The 20,584-nt window shown below is 40.6% G+C and overlaps 1 protein-coding gene across 1 annotated transcript in view; it reads left to right on the top strand.

The window, feature by feature from the left end:
- LOC120061347 (plexin-D1-like) overlaps nucleotides 1–20,584 on the top strand; it is a 123,373-nt gene that overhangs the window by 54,814 nt on the left and 47,975 nt on the right. Inside the window, exon 14 of the mRNA XM_039011095.1 lies at nucleotides 3,635–3,740. Within this exon, the coding sequence (XP_038867023.1) occupies nucleotides 3,635–3,740 (106 nt within the window). The remainder of the gene's footprint in view (nucleotides 1–3,634; nucleotides 3,741–20,584) is intronic.

Genomic DNA, 20,584 nt, shown 5'->3' with positions numbered 1-20,584 from the left:
TCCTTGGAGGGAGCGGTGCTGACAAATCAAAACATGTCAGTGTGTCTGACAGCAGATTCACGCACTGAATAGACACACACACCGACATTGGTGACCTCGCTGCGGCCATGGCTGTTGAGACAGATGTCCGTTCGTGTGCTGAGAGGTCAAGGGGTCAGAGCTGTGAGCCAGAGGGACTTGTGCTGCTCTGGAGAGAGAGAGTTAAAGTCAGAACGTGTTCATTAATAATATGGGTTAGGTAGGGGCACCTCATTAAGTGTAGTACATTTACATGACCCACTCTGGACACGTCTCTTGGTTTAAGAGTAGAAGTTCCAGCAGTTCAAGCTGCCTACTTCCTACCCAATCCTTCATCACTCTTTCATGTCTCTTTTGCATCCTGGTTGGCTCCTCTCTCTCTCTCGCTCGCTCGCACGCACGCACACACGCACACACACACCGCCTTCCTCAGGCTCAGTTGCTGATTATCCTGGTCCTCCTCTCTGGGTAAATATCCAGAGACATTGCCCATGGAGTCAAAACATCCCCCACTGAAAGCTAAAATATTTCCTTTCTTGGCGGTGAAGGAATGTAGTACGAGGGTCAGTCAGTGCTGTGCCTTACAGCCTGGCTGCCTTACTGGCTGGCTGTCTTACTGCCTTACTGCCTGGCTTGGTGGCTGGTTTTACAGAGACAGGGTGGGCTCTGCACGGGATTAGACTGCATCAACAACACCAGTCACCTTTGACACAGCTACAGTATCTACTGTAATAATACAGACTTGGATGGACTTCATTAGCTAGATTTCATATTTATCTACTTGATCCATCTTTATGAGCTCAGGGATCCTCATCAGAACCAGTCCTTCAGCCCAACCCAGCCATACCCAGCCATACACAGCCATACCGTGCCATACCCAGCCTTGTGCCTGGCCCCATTTCTGGTTCTGCCCCTTCTCTGTGGTACCTGCCTCACATTTATAAAAGGTTTAGACCCTCATCAGAGGATTTAGCCTCCTGTTAGTCAGCGACTAGACCCCTGTTTGGGTTGCCAGGTAACCAGGAGCACTATAGGACCTGCCACCTGACTAAATAAACTGCCCACACGTGCCCAACTAGAGGATAGTGGAGATATGGGCTTTGAGCCATGTGGGATTGAGGTAGGGGGGGGGGTCATGATTCCCCCTTTGTTTATTTCTGTGGGGAGTCATTAGATCATAGCCTGGTCCCAGATCTGTACTGTCTGCTTTAGCCAACTCCTCTGACTGGCAGGGCCAAAGCACATAGAGACACAGCACATACAGGCCTTCCAAAATGTTCTCTGTTGCGCCATCACTGTGTGATTAATCCTACTGCTTCCCTCTGGTCCCAATACTGTATGATGACATGAGGCTTAATTACAGCTATGAGGTGATAAAACAAACATCCAGTCAGCTCGTTGATCCCCTCTGTGGTTAACTGCATCTGGAACAGCAGGCTTTGAAGTCCCCCTCCACTGGGAGGGGGACTTCTGTACACTGGCCAACAGTGTACAGTACTGAGCATAGACATTATTACTCCACTGGGTTTAGCCAACACTGTACAGTACTGAGCATAGAAATTATTACTCCACTGGGTTTAGTCAACACTGTACAGTACTGAGCATAGACATTATTACTCCACTGGGTTTAGCCAACACTGTACAGTACTGAGCATAGACATTATTACTCCACTGGGTTTAGCCAACACTGTACAGTACTGAGCATAGACATTATTACTCCACTGGGTTTAGTCAACACTGTACAGTACTGAGCATAGACATTATTACTCCACTGGGTTTAGCCAACACTGTACAGTACTGAGCATAGACATTATTACTCCACTGGGTTTAGTCAACACTGTACAGTACTGAGCATAGACATTATTACTCCACTGGGTTTAGTCAACACTGTACAGTACTGAGCATAGACATTATTACTCCACTGGGTTTCGTCAACACTGTACAGTACTGAGCATAGACATTATTACTCCACTGGGTTTAGCCAACACTGTACAGTACTGAGCATAGACATTATTACTCCACTGGGTTTAGTCAACACTGTACAGTACTGAGCATAGACATTATTACTCCACTGGGTTTAGTCAACACTGTACAGTACTGAGCATAGACATTATTACTCCACTGGGTTTACTCAACACTGTACAGTACGGAGCATAGACATTATTACTCCACTGGGTTTAGTCAACACTGTACAGTACTGAACATAGACATTATTACTCCACTGGGTTTAGTCAACACTGTACAGTACTGAGCATAGACATTATTACTCCACTGGGTTTAGCCAACACTGTACAGTACTGAGCATAGACATTATTACTCCACTGGGTTTAGCCAACACTGTACAGTACTGAGCATAGACATTATTACTCCACTGGGTTTAGCCAACAGTGTACAGTACTGAGCATAGACATTATTACTCCACTGGGTTTAGCCAACAGTGTACAGTACTGAGCATAGCCATTATTACTCCACTGGGTTTCATCAACACTGTACAGTACTGAGCATAGACATTATTACTCCACTGGGTTTAGTCAACACTGTACAGTACTGAGCATAGACATTATTACTCCACTGGGTTTAGTCAACACTGTACAGTACTGAGCATAGACATTATTACTCCACTGGGTTTAGTCAACACTGTACAGTACTGAGCATAGACATTATTACTCCACTGGGTTTAGCCAACAGTGTACAGTACTGAGCATAGACATTATTACTCCACTGGGTTTAGCCAACAGTGTACAGTACTGAGCATAGACATTATTACTCCACTGGGTTTAGCCAACAGTGTACAGTACTGAGCATAGACATTATTACTCCACTGGGTTTAGCCAACAGTGTACAGTACTGAGCATAGACATTATTACTCCACTGGGTTTCGTCAACACTGTACAGTACTGAGCATAGACATTATTACTCCACTGGGTTTCGTCAACACTGTACAGTACTGAGCATAGACATTATTACTCCACTGGGTTTCGTCAACACTGTACAGTACTGAGCATAGACATTATTACAAAACCTCTAAGGATTTCTATTTTATTGTCTATTTAGCTTTGTTATAAAAGTTGTGAAACACATCAGAGGGGGCACAGGGGCATGTACCCCCTCAGATTTGTCCTGCTTCGAAATTAGTAAGTAATTACTAAATGTACTGAATAAGACATATTCCTTTCAGTCTTTTACCCAGATGTTAGAGATGCAAAGAAGCATTTTTTTTTTTTATGACCACAGGAGGATACAGACAGCCCAAAAGGTATGCTTAGATATGCAGAAAGAAATTACATATTTTTTACATAGAATTAAGCATAATGATTATGTGTCTAGATTGCAGGAAAAATGTGTTTCAAGTGTTGGAAAAATGCAAACATTTTCGAACTTACGCACCACCCCCCAGCCATCTGCACTTTCTGTCGTATCAGATTTTTGTGCTTCATGATGCCCCTGAAACTCTTGACAAAGAAAAAAAAAACATGATCCACACAGTTGACACAGAAACATCCTTAAAGGCAGTTGCCAACAGGCTGTGATGTTCCAGTGGAGTTTGTGATGATTGTTAATGATGGTTCCTATTGAGCGTGTTCACTGTCATCACAATGTTGTGTTCCATCTACAGGCTGGTGTGTGTTACTGGGCAGACCTTTGATCCCACAAATTATGTCGTCAGAGTTACCGTGAACCAGAATGCAATGGGGGTGTCCAAAGAGGTCTTCTCATACTTGGTGAGTGAGTTCCTGTTGTCAATCCTCTCTCTTTTTCTCTATTTAATCTATTTAATGACTGTCTTCTCTGTTTCTCTACCTCATACTTTCCCTCATTCCCCTTTTCTTTCTCTCTCTCTCTGTCTTTCTGTCTCGCTTTCTCTCTCTCTCTCTCGCTCTCTTTTTCTCTCTCTGTCCACTCTTTTCCCTCTCTCTCTCTCCCTCTCATTCTATCTGTCTCTCTCGTTTCCCTCTCTCTCTCCCTCTCATTCTCTCTCTCCTCCTTCCTCCTTTTTTCTCTCCTTCTCCCTGACCTGTCTTTACATGTTCTTCCTCCTACTTATTTATTTTCAGTATTTCTTTGCTCGTAGTCTGTCTCTTGCTAGTTAAATCCACAATCTATCCATCCTTTCTTTTCCCTCGTCTGTCCCTCCGTCTCTCCCCAGTCCCTAGTCCTTGTTCATACTGGGAAAGTGTTCCCAATGTGTCAGTTGAATGTTAGCAGATTTGTCTTATGATATTCAGGAATGCAAATGTGTGGGAATCTTCAAACATTCATCAGAACTGCAACTAAGCACTATTGCTATGCAGAACTCGGTGCCAGCAAAAACAAACATGGAGCTTGTTGAAATGTCCTCCTCTTTGAATTCATTACAAACCGAGGAGTCCGGCTGCTTCTTCTGCTGATTGACCTTGACCCACACAGTCTCCTATTGGATTAGGACTACACAGACTGGAAATACACAACTAAATCCTCTGTTTCTTTTTGTTTATGGACAAAGAGTTTATTTTTAATTCAACTGGGATGTTGGGAAATTTCAGTCACTTTTAAGAAAGGCTTCTGCTTGTGAGTCATGATCTCAGTGATAAATAACAGACTTGGAGACAAGAGGGTGTTGAACATGCAAAACAACAAATGTTTTTTAGGCTTGTGGGAACCCCTTGCGGTCCCCTACCACTTTCTGGGTTGCTTCTCCAGGGTGTGAGGGAAAGAAAGGGAGAAAGGGGATGAAGGGGATTCTGAGGAAAAGGGATAACGGTTCGGATCCAAACGGAGACAGGATGGGCACCTCCTCTGCACCTCCTTCCTCTGCACCTCGGGCCGGAAACATCTGCATCCACCTTACACACACACACACACACACACACACACACACACACACACACACACACACACACACACACACACACACACACACACACACACACAATAGAAATCTCTGCTTGTTCACACACACACAGGAAGTGAATCCTGTCAGTGAGAATGAGAGGTCTTCCCTGGAGGCAAGGTTCACAGAGGGGAGAGAAGCTTTGGCAGTCTCCGGAATGCTGATGCTGTATAGCTGTATTGGGATATTCGCCTTAGCCCCAGGGACCTGTCTGCGTGTGTGTGTGTGTGTGTGTGTGTGTGTGTGTGTGTGTGTGTGTGTGTGTGTGTGTGTGTGTGTGTGTGTGTGTGTGTGTGTGTGTGTGTGTGTGTGTGTGTGTGTGTGTGTGTGTGTGTTTCAAGTTTTATATTGTCACATGCACCAGTAGAGTGAAATGCTTAGCCTGCAAGCCCTATCCAACAGTGCTGTATTCAATGTTAAAATAGTAGAACTAATAAGAAAAAAGAAAGAAAAAAAACAGGAGAAATAAGAGACCTTTAAACAGGGTAAATGTACAACGTGCAGCTACACTTGAGCATTTGAGGTGTGTGTGTGTGTCACAGGAGGTTGGTGGCACCTTAATTAGGGAGGATGGGCTCATGATAATGACTGGAGTGGAATAAGTGGAATGGTATCAAATACGTCAAACACATGGTTTCCATGTGTTTGATGCCATTCCATTTGCTCCGTTTCAGCCTTTATTACGAGCCATGCTCCCCTCAGCAGCCTCCACTGGTGTCAAATCAAATCAAATCAAATGTTATTGGTCACATACACGTGTTTAGCAGATGTTACTGCGGGTGTAGCAAAATGCTTGTGCTTCTAGCTCCGACAGTGCAGTAATATTTAATATTTAACAATATCTAACAGTTTCACAACATATACCCAAAATACACGTACATCTAAGTAAGGAATGAATTAAGAATATATATACATATACGTCACAGCAGCATTGGACTAAGATACAGTGGCATAGTACGGAATACAGTATATACATATGAGATGGGTGATGCAATATTTACACACAATTAAAGTAATTAAGATACCATAGAATAGTATAGAGTACAGTTTACACATATGAGATGAGTAAAGCAAGATACAGAGATATTATTAAAGTGACTAATATTTCATTTCCTTAAAGTGGCCAGTGATTCCTAATCTATGTCTATAGGCAGCAGCCTCTGATGTGCTGGTGATGGCTGTTTAACAGTCAGTGGTGTAGACTAGAATAAAATACAGTATATACATATGAAATGGGTGATGCAATATGTAAACACAATTTAGAAGTGACTAAGATACCGTAGAATATTGTGGAGTGCGGTTTATACATATGAGATGAGTAATGCTAGATACGCAACATTATTCAAGTGGATAGTGATCCATTTCCTTAAAGTGGCCAGTGATTCCTAATCTATATCTATAGGTAGTCGCCTCTGATGTGCTAGTGATGGCTATTTAGCAGTTTGATGGTCTTGAGATAGAAGCTGTTTTTCAGTCTCTCGGTCCCAGCTTTGACGCACCTGTGCTGACCTCGCCTTCTGGATGATAGTGGGGTGAACAGGCAGTGGTTTGGGTGGTTGATGTCCTTGATGATCTTTTTGGCCTTCCTATGGCATTGGGTGGTGTAAGTGTCCAGGAGGGTGGAAAGTTTGCCCCCGGTAATGAGTTGGGCAGACCGCACCACCCTCTGGAGAGCTTTGCAGTTGTGGGCGGTGCAGTTGCCATACCAGGCGGTGACACAGCCCGACAGGATGCTCTCAATTGTGCATCTGTAAACGTTTGTGAGGGTTTTAGATGTTAAGCCAAATTTCTTCAGCCTCCTGAGGTTGAAGAGGCGCTGTTGCGCCTTCTTCACCACACTGTCTGTGTGGATGGACCATTTCAGTTTGTCAGTGACATGTACGCCAAGGAACTTGAAGCTTTCCACCTTCTCCACTGCGGTCCCATCGATGTGGATGGAGGTATGCTCCCTCTGCTGTTTCCTGAAGTCCACGATCATCTCCATAGTTTTGTTGAGCTAGGCTACCCTGGGGCGGCAGGGTAGCCTAGTGGTTAGAGCGTTGGGCTAGTAACCGAAAGGTTGCAAGTTCAAATCCCCGAGCTGACAAGGTACAAATCTGTCGTTCTGCCCCTGAACAAGGCAGTTAACCCACTGTTCCTAGGCTGTCATTGAAAATAAGAATTTGTTCTTAACTGACTTGCCTAGTTAAATAAAGGTTAAAATGTAAGTCGCTCTGGATAAGAGCGTCTGCTAAATGACGTAAATGTAAATGTTGACATTGAGTGACACCACACTGGCACCACACCCAGAGCTCTCACTTCCTCCCTGTAGGCTGTCTCATCGTTGTTGGTAATCAAGCCTACTACTGTTGTGTCATCTGCAAACTTGATGATTGAGTTGGAGGCGTGCTTGGCCACGCAGTCATGGTTGAACAGGGAGTACAGGAGGAACAGGCAGTACAGGAGGGGGCTTAGCATGCACCCTTGTGGGGCCCCAGTGTTGAGGATCAGCATATAGGTGTTGTTTCCTACCTTCACAAATCTGGGGGCGACCCGTCAGGAAGTCCACGACCCAGTTGCACAGGGTGGGGTCGAGTCCCAGGGCCTCAAGCTTAATGACGAGTTTGGAAGGTACTATGGTGTTGAATGCTGAGCTAGTAGTCAATGAACAGTGAAGTCAATGAACAGCATTCTTACATAGGTATGCCTCTTGTCCAGATGGGTCAGGGCAGTGTGCAGTGTGGTGGCGATTGGATCGTTTGTGGATCTATTGGGGCGGTAAGCAAATTGAAGTGGGTCTAGGGAGTCAGGTAAGGTGGAGGTGATATGATCCTTGACTAGTCTCTCAAAGCACTTCATGATGAGAGAGGTGAGTGCTACGGAGTGATAGTCATTTAGTTCAATTACCGTTGCTTTCTTAGGTACAGGGACAATGGTGGCCATCTTGAAGCATGTGGGGACAACAGACTAGGATAGGGAGAGATTGAATATATCTGTGAACACACCAGCCAGCTGGTCTGCGCATGCTCTGAAGACGCGGCTAGGGATGCCATCTGGGCCGGCAGCCTTGCGAGGGTTGAAATGCTTAAATGTCTTACTCACATTGGCCACGGAGAAGGAGAGCCCTGTATTATCCTCAAAGCGAGTGAAGAAGGTGTTCAGCCTGTATGTGTGTGTGTTGCTGTATTACTATATGGCTGTATAGTGAAATATATCCTAGCTCCAGAAACCTGTCATATGTGGATGAGATGAACCCAAGACCTCAGTACAGAACAATACTAAATACTCTACTGGAGTTTCCCAAGGCTTCAGTGTCCTCAAGTTTTAAATATCAAACTTGAAATATGTTACAGTCAACAATTTATTTAGCTAGAGCTAAGGAAACCAAGAGTATGGACTACATAGAACTTATAGATGATTTGAATGATCCAATTATAGTGCCACTTTAACCACATTTCCATCCCCATTTTTTATGCGAGCAAAGTCATACCTTATAAAAGAAAATCACGACGACTATGATGGAAACAGGACGTTTCGGTACAATTATATAAATGTCGACAGATCGTTTGTTTGTTCAACATGGTGTGATCGTTTTGTGTCGGTAAAGTTTATTATGCAAGAAAATGTGCAAATATTGATCTAATAACCATCATATTGAAGTAAACTTGGAGTCACGCGATGATATGGTATGTGGTCCTCCCACTACGACTCGGGAAACCATGCAGTTTATTAGGTTACATGTGAAAATGATAAACTTCACAAGGAGGTGAAAGTACACGGTGATGAGCTTGATGCTCCTTTCTAATAAATATTGAGGGTCGTTTGACTGTAGACTAGCCTACCCACACTGTATCTGCTAGCTGTTGGCTAGAGTGCATGTGCCCAGACCAGAGTAGACACATTTGCTATTTAACAGTTTTTGTGACAAAATGGTTAAAAATGCAATGGGAAACACATTGAACTTCAGATTTTTATTCGGTACGTGAAAACTTAAGCCCAAAAAGTACATTTTGTGTGCACTACGTCATCAAGCTCTGATTTTTATCTGCATCATGTACATTTGGTGGGAAAATTTGCATATTTTCTTCACGCATATTTTTGAATATTCACATGAAAATCTTTTGCTAATTGGATGGAAAGCTAGCTAATAACTGAAAACCAGCAGACTGCTGCCTCGCTCGGAGGTGTGTACAATAGCAGAACAACAACAGAGCCACATGGCACATTACCGTTTTTTTCAATTGCTAACAAGCATCGGTCAAAACTGAAGTCACTTAACTCTTCACACGGTCTGCATTACCAACATGCATTTTGGCCAAACAGTCAATCTCACCTCCAAAATTCAGTCAAACCACTTCATTCATGTCCCAAAATAAGCTTGTTCGACCTCAACACTTTCAACAATTCTCACTCAGGAAGCATACATTGTCAGTCATAACACACTGACCTAAAAAACATTAACAACAGGGAGCAATACATAAACAATGAACTTTCTCTTTGACGTTTGAATGATTTTTCACATAAATCAGTATTTCATTATTGTCACGGATCGCTAGGAGTGGTGGGTGTGGAGTCAGGCGCAGAGAGCAGTGCTTTCAATGAATAAGTTTATTTCAGCTGGGCCCAGCCAACAACCAGGCAAAATGACCAATAAACAGAATAGTCCCTCAACCAGGGAAAATAACAGACAGCCAACACGTAAAAGAATAATACACCACTGACAGAAAGGATAAGCCCGCACAACAGCAGGCGGGACCTGGGAGTTTAAATAGCCCCTAATTAACAACAAATAAGATACAGGTGAAAACAATCAAGACAAAACCAACAGAAAAGAAAAAGGAATCGGTGGCAGCTAGTAGACCGGTGACGACGACCGCCGAGCGCCGCCCGAACAGGGAGAGGAGCCACCTTCGGTGGAAGTCGTGACAATTATAGAATAAGAATAACACCTTTTCTTTATTGACTATACTAAAGTATACAGTTGAAGTCAGAAGTTTACATACATCTTCGCCAAATACATTTAAACTCAGTTTTTCACAATTCCTGACGTTTAATCCTAGTAACAATTCCCTGTCTTAGGTCAGATAGGATCACCAATTTATTTTACGAATGTGAAATGTCAGAATAATAGTAGAGAGAATTATTTCTTTCAGCTTTTATTTCTTTCATCACAATCCCAGTGGGTCAGAAGTTTACATACACTCAATTAGTATTTGGTAGCATTACCTTTAAATTGTTCAACTTGGGTTAAACGTTTCGGGTAGCCTTCCACAAGCTTCCCACAATAAGTTGGGTGAATTTTGGCCCATTCCTCCTGACAGAGCTGGTGTAACTGAGTCAGGTTTGTAGGCCTCCTTACTCGCACATGCTTTTTCAGTTCTGCCCACAAATTCTCAATAGGAATGAGGTCAGGGCTTTGTGATGGCCACTCCAATACCTTGACTTTGTTGTCCTTAAGCCATTTTTCCAAAACTTTGGAAGTATGCTTGGGGTCAATGTCTATTTGGAAGACCCATTTGCGACCAAGCTTTAACTTCCTGACTGATGTCTTGAGATGTTGCTTCAATATAGCCACATCATTTTACTCCTCATGATGCCATCTATTTTGAGAAGTGCACCAGTCCCTCCTGCAGCAAAGCACCCCCACAACATGATGCTGCCACCCCCATGCTTCACGGTTGGGATGGTGTTCTTCGGCTTGCAAGCTTCCCCCTTTTTCCCCCCGAACATAACAATGGTCATTATGGCCAAACAGGTCTATTTTTGTTTCATCAGACCAGAGGACATTTCTCAAAAAAGTACGATCTTTGTCCCCATGTGCAGTTGCAAACCCTTAGTCTGGCTTTTTTTAATGGGGGTTTTGGAGCAGTGGCTTCTTCCTTGCTGAGCAGCCTTTCAGGTTATGTCGATATATATAGGACTCGTTTTACTGTGGATATAGATACTTTTGTACCTGTTTCCTCCAGCATCTTCACAGGGTCCTTTGCTGTTGTTCTGGGATTGATTTGCACTTTTCGCACCAAAGTACGTTCATCTCTAGGAGACAGAACGCATCTTCTGTAACGGGTGTCTAGCTCTTCCTCCTCCTCGGACGAGGAGAGGCGAGACGGATCAGATGACCAATATGCAGCGTGGTAGTTAGACATAATGAAATTTATTAAACAAGACGAAAAAACGAACTACACTTGATAATTAACAAAATAACAAAACGACGTAGACAGACCTGGACATGAGAACTTACATACAACGAAGAACGCACGAACAGGTACAGACTACAAAACCAACGAACGAACGATACAGTCCCATGTGGTACCAACATACAAACACAGGAGACAACCACCCACAACAAACAATGTGAAACAACCTACCTTAATATGGCTCTCAATCAGAGGAAACGTAAACCACCTGCCTCTAATTGAGAACCATATCAGGTAACCCATTAACCAACATAGATACACATAACATAGAATGCCCACCCCAACTCACGCCCTGACCGACTAAACACATACAAAACAACAGAAAACAGGTCAGGAACGTGACATCTTCTTCCTAAGCGGTATGATGGCTGCGTGGTCACATGGTGTTTATACAGTACTTGCGTACTATTGTTTGTACAGATGAACATGGTATCTTCAGGCGTTTGGAAATTGCTCCCAAGGATGAACCAGACTTGTGGAGATCTACCATTTTTTTCCGGACGTCTTGGCTGATTTCTTTTGATTTTCCCATGATGTCAAGCAAAGAGGCACTGAGTTTGAAGGTAGGCCTTGAAATACATCCACAGGTACACCTCCAATTGACTCAAATTATGTCAATTAGCCTATCAGAAGCTTCTAAGGGCATGACATAATTTTCTTGAATTTTCCAAGCTGTTTAATACAGTTGACACAATATTAACCTAATACAGGATTGACCTAATACAGGTAATACATAAATTTAATAAAGGTAATACTACATTAGACCTATACAGGTGACATTACCTTAATACAATTGACACTACATTAAAAGCACAGTCAACTTCGTGTATGTAAACTTCTGACCCACTGGAATTGTGATACAGTGAATTATAAGTGAAATAATCTGTCTTTAAACAATTGTTGAAAAAATTACTTGTGTCATGCACAAAGTAGATGTCCTAACCGACTTACCAAAACTATAGTTTGTTAACAAGACATTTGTGGAGTGGTTGAAAAACGAGTTTAAATGACTCCAACCTAAGTGTATGTGAACTTCCGACTTCAACTGTATGTAACAAGAATGAATCACAAATGCAGCAATTTGCTTCAATAGCCTTCATTTTTTCGATATCTTTGCATATACTAATTTACTTGTGAAAAGTAAAAAGTTTAAACAAGAAACAAATTCATGAAATTCCAGGGCTGCAATAATAATTACAAAAAAAACATAAACATGTATAGTATAACACTCATACTGTACATTACTGTGGGGGTTCTAGTTCTCATCAACATGTATAGTATAATCACTCATACTGTACAGTACTGTGGGGGTTCTAGTTCTCATCAACATGTATAGTATAATCACTCATACTGTACAGTACTGTGAGGGTTCTAGTTCTCATCAACATGTATAATATAATCACTCATACTGTACAGTACTGTGGGGGTTCTAGTTCTCATCAACATGTATAGTATAATCACTCATACTGTACAGTACTGTGAGGGTTCTAGTTATCATCAACATGTATTGTATAATCACTCATACTGTACAGTACTGTGGGGGTTCTAGTTCTCATCAACATGTATTGTATAACAATCATACTGTACAGTACTGTGGGGGTTCTAGTTCTCATCAACATGTATTGTATAACACTCATACTGTACAGTACTGTGGGGGTTCTAGTTCTCATCAACATGTATAGTATAATCACTCATACTGTACAGTACTGTGGGGGTTCTAGTTCTCATCAACATGTAGAGTATAATCACTCATACTGTACAGTACTGTGAGGGTTCTAGTTCTCATCAACATGTGTAGTATAACACTCATACTGTACAGTACTGTGAGGGTTCTAGTTCTCATCAACATGTATAGTATAACACTCATACTGTACAGTACTGTGAGGATTCTAGTTCTCATCAACATGTAGAGTATAACACTCATACTGTACAGTTCTGCGGGGGTTCTAGTTCTCATCAACATGTATAGTATAACACTCATACTGTACAGTACTGTGGGGGTTCTAGTTCTCATCAACATGTATAGTATAGTACTCATACTGTACAGTACTGTGGGGGTTCTAGTTCTCATCAACATGTAGTACAATCACTCATACTGTACAGTACTGTGGGGGTTCTAGTTCTCATCAACATGTAGTACAATCACTCATACTGTACAGTACTGTGGGGGTTCTAGTTCTCATCAACATGTATAGTATAATCACTCATACTGTACAGTACTGTGAGGGTTCTAGTTCTCATCAACATGTATAGTATAATCACTCATACTGTACAGTACTGTGGGGGTTCTAGTTCTCATCAACATGTATAGTATAATCACTCATACTGTACAGTACTGTGGGGGTTCTAGTTCTCATCAACATGTATAGTATAATCACTCATACTGTACAGTACTGTGAGGGTTCTAGTTCTCATCAACATGTATAGTATAATCACTCATACTGTACAGTACTGTGGGGGTTCTAGTTCTCATCAACATGTATAGTATAACACTCATACTGTACAGTACTGTGAGGGTTCTAGTTCTCATCAACATGTATAGTATAACACTCATACTGTACAGTACTGTGAGGGTTCTAGTTCTCATCAACATGTAGTATAATCACTCATACTGTGCAGTACTGTGGGGGTTCTAGTTCTCATCAACATGTATTGTAAAATCACTCATACTGTACAGTACTGTGGGGGTTCTAGTTCTCATCAACATGTATAGTATAATCACTCATACTGTACAGTACTGTGAGGGTTCTAGTTCTCATCAACATGTATAGTATAATCACTCATACTGTACAGTACTGTGGGGGTTCTAGTTCTCATCAACATGTAGTATAATCACTCATACTGTACGGTACTGTGAGGGTTCTAGTTCTCATCAACATGTATAGTATAATCACTCATACTGTACAGTACTGTGAGGGTTCTAGTTCTCATCAACATGTATAGTATAACACTCATACTGTACAGTACTGTGAGGGTTCTAGTTCTCATCAACATGTATAGTATAATCACTCATACTGTACAGTACTGTGGGGGTTCTAGTTCTCATCAACATGCATTGTATAATCATTCATAATGTACAGTACTGTGGGGGTTCTAGTTCTCATCAACATGTATTGTATCACACTCATACTGTACAGTACTGTGGGGGTTCTAGTTCTCATCAACATGTATAGTATAATCACTCATACTGTACAGTACTGTGAGGGTTCTAGTTATCATCAACATGTATTGTATAATCACTCATACTGTACAGTACTGTGGGGGTTCTAGTTCTCATCAACATGTATTGTATAACAATCATACTGTACAGTACTGTGGGGGTTCTAGTTCTCATCAACATGTATTGTATAACACTCATACTGTACAGTACTGTGGGGGTTCTAGTTCTCATCAACATGTATAGTATAATCACTCATACTGTACAGTACTGTGGGGGTTCTAGTTCTCATCAACATGTAGAGTATAATCACTCATACTGTACAGTACTGTGAGGGTTCTAGTTCTCATCAACATGTGTAGTATAACACTCATACTGTACAGTACTGTGAGGGTTCTAGTTCTCATCAACATGTATAGTATAACACTCATACTGTACAGTACTGTGGGGGTTCTAGTTCTCATCAACATGTATAGTATAACACTCATACTGTACAGTACTGTGAGGATTCTAGTTCTCATCAACATGTAGAGTATAACACTCATACTGTACAGTTCTGCGGGGGTTCTAGTTCTCATCAACATGTATAGTATAACACTCATACTGTACAGTACTGTGGGGGTTCTAGTTCTCATCAACATGTATAGTATAACACTCATACTGTACAGTACTGTGGGGGTTCTAGTTCTCATCAACATGTATAGTATAATCACTCATACTGTACAGTACTGTGAGGGTTCTAGTTCTCATCAACATGTATAGTATAACACTCATACTGTACAGTACTGTGAGGGTTCTAGTTCTCATCAACATGTAGTATAATCACTCATACTGTGCAGTACTGTGGGGGTTCTAGTTCTCATCAACATGTATTGTAAAATCACTCATACTGTACAGTACTGTGAGGGTTCTAGTTCTCATCAACATGTATAGTATAATCACTCATACTGTACAGTACTGTGGGGGTTCTAGTTCTCATCAACATGCATTGTATAATCATTCATAATGTACAGTACTGTGGGGGTTCTAGTTCTCATCAACATGTATTGTATCACACTCATACTGTACAGTACTGTGGGGGTTCTAGTTCTCATCAACATGTATAGTATAATCACTCATACTGTACAGTACTGTGAGGGTTCTAGTTATCATCAACATGTATTGTATAATCACTCATACTGTACAGTACTGTGAGGGTTCTAGTTCTCCTCAACATGTATAGTATAACACTCATACTGTACAGTACTGTGAGGGTTCTAGTTCTCATCAACATGTATAGTATAACACTCATACTGTACAGTACTGTGGGGGTTCTAGTTCTCATCAACATGTATTGTATAACAATCATACTGTACAGTACTGTGGGGGTTCTAGTTCTCATCAACATGTATTGTATAACACTCATACTGTACAGTACTGTGGGGGTTCTAGTTCTCATCAACATGTATAGTATAATCACTCATACTGTACAGTACTGTGAGGGTTCTAGTTCTCATCAACATTTATAGTATAATCCCTCATACTGTACAGTACTGTGAGGGTTCTAGTTCTCATCAACATGTATAGTATAATCACTCATACTGTACAGTACTGTGAGGGTTCTAGTTCTCATCAACATGTATAGTATAATCACTCATACTGTACAGTACTGGGAGGGTTCTAGTTCTCATCAACATGTATAGTATAATCTTTCATACTGTACAGTACTGTGAGGGTTCTAGTTCACATCAACATGTATAGTATAATCACTCATACTGTACAGTACTGTGAGGGTTCTAGTTATCATCAACATGTATAATCACTCATACTGTACAGTACTGTGGGGGTTCTAGTTCTCATCAACATGTATTGTATAACACTCATACTGTACAGTACTGTGGGGGTTCTAGTTCTCATCAACATGTATAGTATAATCACTCATACTGTACAGTACTGTGGGGGTTCTAGTTCTCATCAACATGTATAGTATAATCACTCATACTGTACAGTACTGTGAGGGTTCTAGTTATCATCAACATGTATTGTATAATCACTCATACTGTACAGTACTGTGGGGGTTCTAGTTCTCATCAACATGTATAGTATAATCACTCATACTGTACAGTACTGTGGGGGTTCTAGTTCTCATCAACATGTAGAGTATAATCACTCATACTGTACAGTACTGTGAGGGTTCTAGTTCTCATCAACATGTGTAGTATAACACTCATACTGTACAGTACTGTGAGGGTTCTAGTTCTCATCAACATGTATAGTATAACACTCATACTGTACAGTACTGTGAGGATTCTAGTTCTCATCAACATGTAGAGTATAACACTCATACTGTACAGTTCTGCGGGGGTTCTAGTTCTCATCAACATGTATAGTATAACACTCATACTGTACAGTACTGTGGGGGTTCTAGTTATCATCAACATGTATTGTATAACACTCATACTGTACAGTACTGTGAGGGTTCTAGTTCTCATCAACATGTAGAGTGTAATCACTCATACTGTACAGTACTGTGGGGGTTCTAGTTCTCATCAACATGTATTGTATAATCACTCATACTGTACAGTACTGTGAGGGATCTAGTTCTCATCAACATGTAGTATAATCACTCATACTGTACAGTACTGTGAGGGTTCTAGTTCTCATCAACATGTATAGTATAACACTCATACTGTACAGTACTGTGGGGGTTCTAGTTCTCATCAACATGTATAGTATAACACTCATACTGTACAGTACTGTGAGGGTTCTAGTTCTCATCAACATGTATTGTATAACACTCATACTGTACGGTACTGTGAGGGTTCTAGTTCTCATCAACATGTATAGTATAACACTCATACTGTACAGTACTGTGGGGGTTCTTGTTCTCATCAACATGTATTGTATAACACTCATACTGTACAGTACTGTGGGGGTTCTAGTTCTCATCAACATGTATAGTATAATCACTCATACTGTACAGTACTGTGGGGGTTCTAGTTCTCATCAACATGTATAGTATAACACTCATACTGTACAGTACTGTGAGGGTTCTAGTTCTCATCAACATGTATTGTATAATCACTCATACTGTACAGTACTGTGAGGGTTCTAGTTCTCATCAACATGAATAGTATAATCACTCATACTGTACAGTACTGTGAGGGTTCTAGTTCTCATCAACATGTATAGTATAATCACTCATACTGTACAGTACTGTGGGGGTTCTAGTTCTCATCAACATGTATAGTATAATCACTCATACTGTACAGTACTGTGGGGGTTCTAGTTCTCATCAACATGTATAATATAATCACTCATACTGTACAGTACTGTGAGGGTTCTAGTTCTCATCAACATGTATAGTATAATCACTCATACTGTACAGTACTGTGGGGGTTCTAGTTCTCATCAACATGTATAGTATAACACTCATACTGTACAGTACTGTGGGGGTTCTAGTTCTCATCAACATGTATAGTATAACACTCATACTGTACAGTACTGTGAGGATTCTAGTTCTCATCAACATGTATAATATAATCACTCATACTGTACAGTACTGTGAGGGTTCTAGTTCTCATCAACAGGTATAATATAATCACTCATACTGTACAGTACTGTGAGGGTTCTAGTTCTCATCAACATGTAGAGTATAACACTCATACTGTACAGTACTGTGGGGGTTCTAGTTCTCATCAACATGTATAGTATAACACTCATACTGTACAGTACTGTGAGGGTTCTAGTTCTCATCAACATGTATAGTATAATCACTCATACTGTACAGTACTGTGGGGGTTCTAGTTCTCATCAACATGTATTGTATAATCACTCATACTGTACAGTACTGTGGGGGTTCTTGTTCTCATCAACATGTATTGTATAACACTCATACTGTACAGTACTGTGGGGGTTCTAGTTATCATCAACATGTATTGTATAACACTCATACTGTACAGTACTGTGAGGGTTCTAGTTCTCATCAACATGTAGAGTGTAATCACTCATACTGTACAGTACTGTGGGGGTTCTAGTTCTCATCAACATGTATTGTATAATCACTCATACTGTACAGTACTGTGAGGGTTCTAGTTCTCATCAACATGTATAATCACTCATACTGTACAGTACTGTGGGGTTCTAGTTCTCATCAACATGTATAATATAATCACTCATACTGTACAGTACTGTGAGGGTTCTAGTTCTCATCAACATGTATAGTTTAATGTATAGTTTACAGTACTGTGGGGGTTCTAGATCTCATCAACATGTATTGTATAACACTCATACTGTACAGTACTGTGAGGGTTCTAGTTCTCATCAACATGTATAGTATAACACTCATACTGTACAGTACTGTGGGGGTTCTAGTTCTCAACAACATGTATTGTATAATCACTCATACTGTACAGTACTGTGGGGGTTCTAGTTCTCATCAACATGTATAGTATAATCACTCATACTGTACAGTACTGTGGGGGTTCTAGTTCTCATCAACATGTATAATATAACACTCATACTGTACAGTACTGTGGGGTTTCTAGTTCTCATCAACATGTATAATATATTCACTCATACTGTACAGTTCTGTAAGGGTTCTAGTTCTCATCAACATGTATAGTATAATCACTCATACTGTACAGTACTGTGGGGGTTCTAGTTCTCATCAACATGTAGTATAATCACTCATACTGTACAGTACTGTGAGGGTTCTAGTTCTCATCAACATGTATAGTTTAATACTCATACTGTACAGTACTGTAGGGGTTCTAGTATTTCATCCACATGTATAGTATAACACTCATACTGTACAGTACTGTGGGGGTTCTAGTTCTCATTAACATGTATAATATAATCACTCATACTGTACAGTACTGTGGGGGTTCTAGTTCTCATCAACATGTATAATATAATCACTCATACTGTACAGTACTGTGAGGGTTCTAGTTCTCATCAACATGTATAGTATAACACTCATACTGTACAGTACTGTGGGGGTTCTAGTTCTCATCAACATGTATAATATAATCACTCATACTGTACAGTACTGTGGGGGTTCTAGTTCTCATCAACATGTATAATATAATCACTCATACTGTACAGTACTGTGAGGGTTCTAGTTCTCATCCACATGTATAGTATAACACTCATACTGTACAGTACTGTGGGGGTTCTAGTTCTCATTAACATGTATAATATAATCACTCATACTGTACAGTACTGTGGGGGTTCTAGTTCTCATCAACATGTATAATATAATCACTCATACTGTACAGTACTGTGAGGGTTCTAGTTCATCAACATGTATAGTATAACACTCATACTGTACAGTACTGTGGGGGTTCTAGTTCTCATCAACATGTATAGTATAACACTCATACTGTACAGTACTGTGAGGGTTCTAGTTCTCATCAACATGTATAGTTTAATACTCATACTGTACAGTACTGTGGGGGTTCTAGTTCTCATCAACATGTATAGTATAACACTCATACTGTACAGTACTGTGGGGGTTCTAGTTCTCATCAACATGTATAATATAATCACTCATACTGTACAGTACTGTGAGGGTTCTAGTTCTCATCAACATGTATAGTTTAATACTCATACTGTACAGTACTGTGGGGGTTCTAGTTCTCATCAACATGTATAGTATAACACTCATACTGTACAGTACTGTGAGGGTTCTAGTTCTCATCAACATTTATAGTATAATCACTCATACTGTACAGTACTGTGAGGGTTCTAGTTCTCATCAACATGTATAGTATAACACTCATACTGTACAGTACTGTGGGGGTTCTAGTTCTCATCAACATGTATAGTATAACACTCATACTGTACAGTACTGTGGGGGTTCTAGTTCTCATCAACATGTAGTATAATCACTCATACTGTACAGTACTGTGGGGGTTCTAGTTCTCATCAACATGTATAGTATAATCACTCATACTGTACAGTACTGTGGGGGTTCTAGTTCTCATCAACATGTATAGTATAACACTCATACTGTACAGTACTGTGAGGGTTCTAGTTCTCATCAACATGTATAGTTTAATACTCATACTGTACAGTACTGTGGGGGTTCTAGTTCTCATCAACATGTATAGTATAACACTCATACTGTACAGTACTGTGGGGGTTCTAGTTCTCATCAACATGTATAATATAATCACTCATACTGTACAGTACTGTGAGGGTTCTAGTTCTCATCAACATGTATAGTTTAATACTCATACTGTACAGTACTGTGGGGGTTCTAGTTCTCATCAACATGTATAGTATAACACTCATACTGTACAGTACTGTGAGGGTTCTAGTTCTCATCAACATTTATAGTATAATCACTCATACTGTACAGTACTGTGAGGGTTCTAGTTC

The sequence above is a fragment of the Salvelinus namaycush genome, chromosome 16 (genome assembly GCF_016432855.1).
Source record: "Salvelinus namaycush isolate Seneca chromosome 16, SaNama_1.0, whole genome shotgun sequence".
Classification (NCBI taxonomy): domain Eukaryota; kingdom Metazoa; phylum Chordata; class Actinopteri; order Salmoniformes; family Salmonidae; genus Salvelinus; species Salvelinus namaycush.
This window is presented reverse-complemented; position numbering and strand designations above follow the sequence as displayed.